Raw genomic sequence first — 10,184 nt, 5'->3', positions numbered from 1 at the left:
CCACACAATTAAAATAGTTTATTACTTTTACACAATTAGAATACTTTATTACATTTTTATTTTTTCTATTTTTGTACTATATATACTTATTTAAAATCACAATTGTTAAAATCTTTTGTTAAGAATTAGGTTCTACTGCTACCGCAGAGACAACGAATTTCATGGCATATTCCGGTGCTACTAAACCTGATTCTGATATTGATATGGGCGACCCACCACCGGTCACCTGATCCCAGTTACTGCAGATCGTAAAGTGAGATTGAAGCATTTTCCATATATTTGCTTTCCACAGAAATGACAACAGTTCAGTTTCCTTCTGTGGTTCCGGAGCAGAAGCTCAGTCTATCTAATATTTCCACACAGTTAAAATGGGGAATTTGTTTATTATCATCACGTACTGAGCTACAGTGAAAATCTTGCCTGATGTACCATCCACAAAGATCGATCCATTACAACAGTACATTGAGCTGATATACAACAGAAAAATAACTGTAACAAAGCATTATGCTGCAGAGAAAGTGCAGTGCAGATAGACATATGGTGCAGGGTCACATCAAGTTACATTGTGAGGCCGAGTCCATTTTATCATTCATTTGGCTTATAACCACAGACAGGAAGTCATTCTTCAGCCTGGTGGTACATCAGGTACACCTTTAAGGCTTTTGTATCTCTCTGCCAATGTGGGAGCGGATTTGCAGCAAGAATGTACATGGCCTGCTTTTCCGAGGGAGGGGAAGTGTAGGGAGAGTCCATGGAGTGGAGGCTTGTTTCTCTGATGTTCTCTGCTCTCCAAAGTTCTCTGCAGTTCCTTGCAGTCATGGGCAGAGCAGTAGCCATACAAAGGCATGAAGTATCGACAAGGAGCTCTGAGACCTCGGCCTTCACCCTGCTTTGTGCAGCTGGATCCTGGACTTCCTGTCAGATCGCCGGCAGGTGGTAACAGTGGGCTCCATCTCCTCTGTCTCACTGACCCTCAGGACACACAACCCATAGGTTTGTCTGTTTTGCCCTGTCATTTACTTTCTGTGCACCCGTGACTCGTGTTGCCACCCACAGCTCCAATCTGCTAATTAAATTTGCTGAGAATACTACATTGATTGGCCTAATCTCAAATAATAACTTTCAATCGATCAAATGCCTCCTGACAAGGTTCAGTCCAAACAAACATTTCACCCTTCTTCAGGAGATTAGTCAGAGGAAGAGCGACAGCAGCAAATTTCTTACAGAACTTACGGTAATATCCATTCATTCCCAGAAACCTTCTAAGAGCCTTCTTAGCAGTCAGAATAGGAACTTGAGAAATTGCCTGAACTTTTGCCCGAACAGGAGCCAACTTGCATTGACCTACAACATAGCCAAGACAGGTCACAGTGGCATGGCCAAATTCACTCTTAGCCAAGTTAACTGTAAGGCTGGCCTTGGAAAGCCTGCCAAACAACTTTTCTACTGCAGAGATATGCTCTTCCCAAGTGTCACTCCCTGTGACTAAGTCATCAATATAGACATCTGTGTGTTCTAACCCTCGAATTTCAAAATCAATCTTTCTCTGGAATGTTCCTGGAGCATTTTTCTTTCCAAAAGGCAAAACATTGTATTCATACAACCCAGATGGTGTCACAAATGCAGAAATTTCTCTACCTCTGTCCGTCAATGGAACACACCAATACCCCGTCAACAGATTAATCTTTGTAAGAAATTAGCTATTCCAACCTTATCGATGCAATCATCTATCCTAGCGATCGAATAGGCATCTGTTTTTGTTACTGCATTTACCTTCCCATAATCAGTTCCTCTAAGACCTACTGATTTTGTTTCAACACTTTCAACAATTGCTCAGCCAATTTACATTTTCTACGTTCATGCGATATGGGTGTTGTTTAATCAGTTTGGCTTGACCAATATCTGCGTCATGTACTGAGACCGTGGTTTGCTTGGGAACATCGGGAAATAAATCTTTAAACTTCAGAATTAATTTCTTCAGCTGTTGTTGTTGCTTTGGCTGCAGATCAATATTTTCTGGAACAATGGAGTTCATTAGTCTAACTGGGACCATGTTTGGCTTGTGAAAAGTCTCAGACGAGTCAATTGTTTCATTCTCAGGGTTGCCAGATTCATATATTTTGACAACAACACATACAGATGGTGCCTGATTGTCAAAATAAGGCTTTATCATATTCATGTGTACCAGCTGTGTTAGTTTACTTCGGTCGTGTGTTGTAATAACATAATTCACATCATTAAATTGAGAGACTATTTCATACGGTCTATTGAATTTCACCTGAAGTGAATTCGTCAACATAAGGCAAGCACCTTATCCCCCACCCGGTATTTTCTTTCGCAACCCTGCTTATCAAACCAACACTTCATTTTGTTTTGAGAAATCTTTAAGTTTTGTCTTGCTGGGCTACAGAATTGGTGTAGTTTATTTTTGAACTTTAAAACATAGTCTAACAAGTTAACATGTACATCGCCATCAATCCACCGCTCCTTTTACAAGGTCAAAGCTCACCTCACTCTGCGACCAAATACGAGTTCAAATGGAGTAAAGCCCAATGATTCCTGAACCGACTCTCTTACTGCGAACAAAAGCAAATGTATTCCTTCATCCTTGTCGTTTCCATTTTCAACACAGTATGTCTTAATCATTGTTTTGGGGCTAGAGTGAAATCTTTCTAAAGCCCCTTGTGATTCCGGATGGTATGTAGACGATGTAATTTGTTTTGCTCCCAGTTCATAAACTACCTGCTGGAATAATCCAGATATAAAATTACTTCCTTGATCAGACTGGATTTCTTGAGGCAAATCGAATAAAGTAAAAAAAAAACTCGGTAAGCGCCTTCGACACATATTTAGCTTTAATATTTCTAAGAGGCATTGCCTCTGGGAATCTGGATGCAGTACACATAATAGTTAGCAGATACTGATGGCCTGCTTTAGTCTTTGGCAATGGGCCAACACAATCCACTATAACGTTGGAAAAGGGTTCACCGAATGCAGGTATAGGCCAGAGTGGGACCACTGGGATGACCTGATTAGGTTTAGTCAAAACTTGACAAGTGTGACAAATCCCAGCATTAATTTCTGGTTTACCCTGGTTATCCCTGCTACTCTTTTCGAAACTCTTATTCAGGGTAAACATAACCTTATGAGTTAAAGCAAACTGATCTGCTAATCTAGCAGACTCCTGCATAGTGGCAGCATCATTTCCATCTAAATACGTCTTTATGTAATCAGGGACGCACTTTTTGAATTCTTCAATTAAAACCAACTCTTTCAAGCTGTTAAAATCATCATTTACATTTTTATATGTGCACCAGTGGGCAATACACACAAATTTCTCATAAGCAAATTCCATTTAAGTCTGGTTCACAGATTTCTTCAAATTTCTAAACTTTTGCCTGTATGCTTCTGGGACCAACTCATAAGCTTTGATCACAGCCTGCTTTTCTAGGTCATAATGTGTGGTGCGTGGCCAGCTGGTTAAAGTGTTGAACTAGCGATCTGAAGGTCATGATTTTGAGCCTCAGCCAAGGCAGCGTGTGTGTCCTTGAGCAAAGCACTGAACCACACACTGCTCCTGCACGTTTATAGCCCAGTGGCGATGATTGGGTCAGCATAAATAAATAAATAATCAGCTGCTTCAGCAACTGTCAAAGCAGAATAGGCATGCTAAGCCTTCCCCTTTATTACACTTTGAGACAATTTTCTGTCTGCTTTTCTGCCTCTCTAGCCTCAAACTGCCTCTGCCTTTCCACAGACTCCAGCTTTAATTTTTCTCACTTGTACTGGAGCTCAAGCTCACTAGGTTTCCTTAAACAAGTTAAACAAAGATTAACAGTGTTATGTGTATATATGTGTGTAAATATAACTCCCAAACTATTGAGCTCGGGGAAAATAAGGCTTGGAGTCTTCAGATGGTAAAGTATGAAAGTTCAGTTCATCCACAAAATAGGTGATGAGAGAGATATTTGTAATTCAGGGTAAATGTCGAGAGAAGGCAGTTATGTCGAACAGCAAGGGAGATGAGGCTGAGTACAGAGCTATGGTGGAAATCTTGTCACATGGTACGAGCAGAATCATCTGCAGCTTAATGTGAAAAAGACTAAGGAGCTGGTGGTGGACCTGAGGAGGGCTAAGGCACCAGTGACCCCTGTTTCCATCCAAGGGGTCAGTGTGGACATGGTGGAAGATTACAAATACCTGGGGAGACGAATTGACAATAAACTGGACTGCTCAAAGAACACTCAGGCTGTTTACAAGAAGGGTTAGAGCCGTCTCTATTTCCTGAGGAGACTGAGGTCCTTTGACATCTACCAGACGATGGTGAGGATGTTCTACGAGGCTGTGGTGACCAGTGCTATCATGTTTGCTGTTCTGTGCTGGGGCAGCAGGCTGTGGGTAGCAGACACCAACAGAATCAACAAACTCATTCGTAAGGCCAGTGATGTTGTGGGGGTGGAACTCTCTGACGGTGGTGTCGGAAAAGATAATGCTGTCCAAGTTGCATGCCATCTTGGACAATGAATCCCATCCAATCCATAATGTACTAGTTAGGCACAGGAGTACATTCAGCCAAAGACTCATTCCACCGAGATCTAACACTGAGCATCACAGGAAGTCATTCCTGCCTGTGGCCATCAAACTTTTCTAATCTTCCCTCGGAGTGTCAGACACCCTGAGCCAATAGGCTGGTCCTGGACTTATTTCCACTTGCAAAGATTAACTTATTATTATTTAATTATTGATGGTTTTATATTGCTATATTTCTACACTATTCTTGGTTGGTACGACTGTAACGAAACTCAATTTCCCTCAGGATCAATAAAGTACATCTGTCTGTCTGTCTGTCTGTTCTCCAGGTTCCATAGTGTTAAAATGAGAGAACAATTGCTGTAGATTTTATCTGTGATCTTTACAAATCTACATACGAATTATCACCGAAAGTGACTTGTCATGAGGGGTATCATCTTCAAATGAATGACCACATCACACCCAGGCAAGGGTTAACACATAAGTGGTCTCGACAGGATATCCCAAATCAGATCCACTCCTATGGGTTAAATGAGGTGACAACCATACATTCGATGTACGGTGAATGGATAATTAACTCACCCTTGTGGGCATAGGAAAGTTCTAAACAGTGACCTTTGGCCACTAGTTCCCTGGTTTCAATCCTTCCATTTTTCATCCGTCTCCATCTGACTCTGAGTGTCTGTGTCCTCAGTTAAATCTAAACAAGCTGCGAGCAATGTAAACAAGTGCAAGTCAGACTGATTCACCTTCTTAATCGCTCTTAAAATGACAGTCCATATCAAACAAAACCTAGGGATTCATAACAATGGCCACTCCCCAATATGAACTGACTTGTGTTCCAGTAGTTGGGATGACTGAGTGAATCCTTTGCCACATTCTGAGCAGGTGAACGGCCTCTCTCTAGTGTGAACTCGCAGATGTTTCTGTAGGTTGGATGACTGAGTGAATCCCTTTCCACAGTCTGAGCAGGTGAACAGCCTCTCCCCAGTGTGAACTGACTGGTGTGCCAGTAGGTGGGATGACCGAGTGAATCTCTTCCCACATTCTGAGCAGGTGAACGGCTTCTCCCCAGTGTGAACTCGCTGATGACTATGTAGATTGGATGAATGAGTGAATCTCCTCCCACATTCTGAGCAGGTGAATGGCTTCTCCCCAGTGTGAACTCGCTGGTGTACCAGTAAGGTGGATGACTCAGTGAATCCTTTCCCACATTCTGAGCAGGTGAACGGCTTCTCCCCAGTGTGAACTGACTGGTGTTCCAGTAGGTGGGATGACTGACTGAATCCCTTCCCACATTCTGAGCCGGTGAACGGCTTCTCCCCAGTGTGAACTCGCTGATGTCTCCGTAGGTGGGATGACTGAGTGAATCTCTTCCCACATTCTGAGCAGGTGAACGGCTTCTCCCCAGTGTGAACTCGCTGATGTCTCTGTAGGCTGGATGACTGAGTGAATCCCTTCCCACATTCTGAGCAGGTGAACGGCTTCTCCCCAGTGTGAACTCGCTGATGACTCTGTAAGGTTGAAGAGTCAGTGAATCCATTCCCACATTCTGAGCAGGTGAAAGGCCACTCCCCTGTGTGAACTTGCTGATGTGCCAGTAGTTGGGATGACCGAATGAATCCCTTCCCACACTCTGAGCAGGTGAATGGCCTCTCCCCAGTGTGAACTCGCTGATGAATATGCAGGTGGGATGACTGAATGAATCCTTTCCCACATTCTGAGCAGGTGAACGGCTTCTCCCCAGTGTGAACTCGCTGGTGTACCAGTAAGGTGGATGACTCAGTGAATCCTTTCCCACATTCTGAGCAGGTGAACGGCTTCTCCCCAGTGTGAACTCGCTGATGACTATGTAGATTGGATGAATGAGTGAATCTCTTCCCACATTCTGAGCAGGTGAATGGCTTCTCCCCAGTGTGAACTCGCTGATGAATATGCAGGTGGGATGACTGAGTGAATCCTTTCCCACATTCTGAGCAGGCGAACGGCTTCTCCCCAGTGTGAACTCGCTGATGTCTCCGTAGGCTGGATGACTGAGTGAATCCCTTCCCACATTCTGAGCAGGTGAATGGCTTCTCCCCAGTGCGAACTCGCTGATGTACCAATAATGTGGATGACTCAGTGAATTTCTTCCCACATTCTGAGCCGGTGAACGACTTCTCCCCAGTGTGAACTCGCTGATGTCTCCGTAGGTGGGATGACTGAGTGAATCTCTTCCCACATTCTGAGCAGGTGAACGGCTTCTCCCCAGTGTGAACTCGCTGATGTCTCCATAGGCTGGATGACTGAGTGAATCTCTTCCCACATTCTGAGCAAGTGAACGGCTTCTCCCCAGTGTGAACTCGCTGATGACTCTGTAAGGTGGAAGAGTCAGTGAATCCTTTCCCCCATTCTGAGCAGGTGAACGGCCTCTCCCCAGTGTGAACCCACTGGTGTGCCATTAGGTCAGATGACTGAGTGAATCCTTTCCCAGATATTCAGCAGATCACCAGCCTTTGCCCAGAGTGAACTGACTGGTGTGTCCACAGGTGGGAAGAATGACTGAATCCTTTCTCACACACAGAACAGGTGAATGGCCTTGCCCAGTGTGAACTTGCTGATGTACCTTCAATTGTGATAACCGAGTGAATCCATTCCCACTGTCTGAGCAGGTGAACAGCCTTTCTCCTGTGTAAAATGACGGGTTGCCAGTTGGTCAAATGACCGAGTGAATCCCTCCCCACAGTCTGAGCAGGAAGGATGGTCGATTGAATCCCTTGCTCCACTTCTTAAATATCTGGACAGAGACAACAAAACTGGTGTGCCGTGTTTGAACTTCCTGGAGACAAATTCCTTCTTGTTTTGAACCTGTAAAAAGATTTACAAAATCCATCAATGGGTTTAGGAAAACATTTCAGATGAGATTACTTGAGTTGCCAAGGTTTGATCTGGTATCACACTGTTACAGTGAGGTTCTATCCAAGTTGCGCAGAGAAATCATCTCCTGACTGGGCAGATTGCTGGTATCTGGAATGACCATCAATTCCCCGATGCTCTTCCTGTCTCTATAAGAATGGGGCATTTCTGCCATCTGCAATTTGTACCTTGGCTGAGTTGGACTCTCTCCATTGTTATTATTCCCTGTTCCTGCTGAGCTGCATGGGTGCCTGGCCCCACAGTAACTGAAACAGTCTCACGCAATTAGCCTTTCTTGACGTGCATCTGGAATTTTCTTTTATGTATTATTAAAGTGCCACAGATTTAATGCCATATAAAAATTCCTGTTGAGGTGAATGGTTGGTCCGCACAGCTGTTAAAAAGACAGAGTGAATTTTTATAGTATAGTATTTCACATTCTTGTAGAAAATTACAACACAGAAACATGCCCTTTGGGCCATCTAGTCTGTGCTGAACTATTTAATCTGCCCACTCCCATACCCCTACCATGCAGGTACCTACATGAACCTCTGAAATGTTGAAATCGAGCTTGCATGCACCACTTGTGCTGGCTGCTCATTCCACACCCGGATGACCGTTTGTGTGAAGAAGTTTCCCCTCATGTTCCCCTTAACATTTCACCTTTCACCCTTAACCCATGACCTCTGGTTGTACTCCCACCCCATCTCAGTGGTAAAAGCCAGCTTGCATTTACACCATCTATGCCCCTCTATCACAATCAAATCTCCCCTCAATCTCCTACAGTCCAAGGAATAAAGTCCTGACCTGTTCAATCTTTCCTTATAACCCAAGTACTCCAGACCTGGCAACATCCTTGTGAATTTTCTCTGAACTCTTTCTAAGTCCTTACATCTTTCCTGTAGGTTGGTGACCAAAACTGCACTTAGTACTCCAAATTAGGCCTCACCAATATCTTCTATAAGTCAACATAACATCCATCTATTGTTGTCAGTACTTTTGTTCATGAAGGCCATTGGGCTAAAATCTTCCCTTCCATCTCTATCTAACTGTGATACCACTTTCAGTGAATTAAGGACTTTCTTCTACAAGAGGTCCCTTTCTTCTACAACACTCCTCCGTGCCCGACCAGTCACTGTGAAAGACCTCCCTTGGTAAGTCAGACCAAAGTGCAACAACTCACACTTGTCTGCATTAAATTCCTTTTTCCATTTCTCAAACCATTTTGCCAGCTGGTCCAGATCGCACTGCAAGTTTAAATGTTTTTTTGGCATTGACTAGATGGGACAAATAGCCTGTTTCTGTACTCAACTTCTCCATGTTTCTATGACAGAGAAGTTGTACAAGCTTGTTTGGAAGGGAAAAGGTAGAAGTGACAATTGAGCAGCAGTGGCTGGAGTTTCTGGAGCAATTCGGGGCCTGAGTGATTCCACAGAAGTGGAAGCATTAGAAAGACAGGAGGACACAACTGTGGCTAAAATGAGAAGCCAAAGCCAACATAAATGTCAAAGAGAGGGCAAACAAAAGAACAAAAACTATTCAGAAGCTTTCAGAAACCAAAAGAAGACAACAAAAAAATTCAGCTGAGCTCAGTGCGTGGAATCATGACTTGTAGTCATTAATGGGTCTCGGTAGCACCCAACAGTCTGAGGCATTTAGAGGAACAAAATATACGAGGCTTCAATTTCTCTTCAAAAGCAAGGTTCCCTGGACCAGTTACCTTTCAACTTTCATTTTGGCAGCCACATACAAACTCCGCATCCTCAGAAATTCACATCTGAAGGCCTCCCACTTACAGGTACTCCTTTGCCAGGAAACAACCTGTCCCAAACCACACTTGTCAGATCCTTTCTGATACCTTCAAAATTGACCCTTCTGCAATTTAGTATCTCAACCCGAGGTCCAGACCTCTGTTTTTCCATATTTACTTTGAATCTCATGGCATTCTGTCACCACCCTGGATCATTTCCTAACAGCTTCTACATCGGGAATTCTACATACTGATTAAGGTCACATTTGACAAACTTTACCCGATCTAATCCTTTTACAGTATGGGAGTCCCAGTCAATATATGGAAAGTTAAAATCACTTACTGCAACAACCTTTGGTTCTTGGCATGGTCTGCAATCTCTCTACAAATATCTCTAAATCCCTCAGACTGTTGGGTGTAAACAAGCCCCTATAATGGCTACAATATCATAATTCCCTGTCCTGAGCTCATGGGGCTTTCCTACGATGCTTCTTGCATTGTGATATACACAGCTCAGCACATTCATCGCACCATGCTCAACCATTTGATTGCTGACTCTGTCTGAGGTCTGAACAACATCTGACTTGTGTCAAGAAAACAAACTCCCCCTCAATGTCACAAAAACAGAGGAGCTGATTGTGGATTGCAGGAGGAATGGAGACACTCTAACCCCTGTTGACATCAAAGGATCTGGGGCTGAGAGGATGAACAGCTTTAAGATCCTCGGCATAAACATCACCAAGCATCTCACATGGTCTGTACATACCGGCTGTGTTGTGAAAAGAGGACAGCAGCACCTCTTTCACCTCAGATAGTTGAAGAAGTTGGGAATGGGGCCCGAAATCCTGAGGACTTTCTACAGGGACACAATTGAGAGCATCCTGACTGGCTGCGTCACTGCCTGGTATGGGAACTGTACTTCCCTTAATTGCAGGAACCTGCAGAAATTGGTGCGGGACAGCCCAGTGCATCTGTAGATGTGAACTTCCCACTATTCAGGACATTTACA

The 10,184-nt window shown here is 43.8% G+C and overlaps 1 protein-coding gene across 11 annotated transcripts in view; it reads right to left on the bottom strand.

Moving 5' to 3' along the window:
* Window positions 1–722: 722 nt before the first annotated feature.
* Window positions 723–10,184, bottom strand: part of LOC140722799 (uncharacterized) — a 44,630-nt gene continuing 35,168 nt past the window's right edge. For 6 of the 11 annotated variants that reach the window (XM_073037471.1, XM_073037465.1, XM_073037464.1 and 3 more), the window contains one exon: window positions 2,838–7,819. In XM_073037471.1, the coding sequence (XP_072893572.1) occupies window positions 5,331–6,971 (1,641 nt within the window). In that variant the 5' untranslated portion in view covers window positions 6,972–7,819 and the 3' untranslated portion in view covers window positions 2,838–5,330. Of the gene's footprint in view, window positions 2,746–2,837; window positions 7,820–10,184 lie in introns of those variants that run through there. The other 5 variants (XM_073037469.1, XM_073037467.1, XM_073037463.1 and 2 more) reach the window with 2 other exon arrangements.

This window comes from Hemitrygon akajei, unplaced genomic scaffold, assembly GCF_048418815.1.
Source record: "Hemitrygon akajei unplaced genomic scaffold, sHemAka1.3 Scf000089, whole genome shotgun sequence".
Taxonomy (NCBI): domain Eukaryota; kingdom Metazoa; phylum Chordata; class Chondrichthyes; order Myliobatiformes; family Dasyatidae; genus Hemitrygon; species Hemitrygon akajei.
The sequence above is the reverse complement of the archived record's forward strand: the minus strand, read 5'-3'. Positions and strand labels throughout refer to the sequence as shown.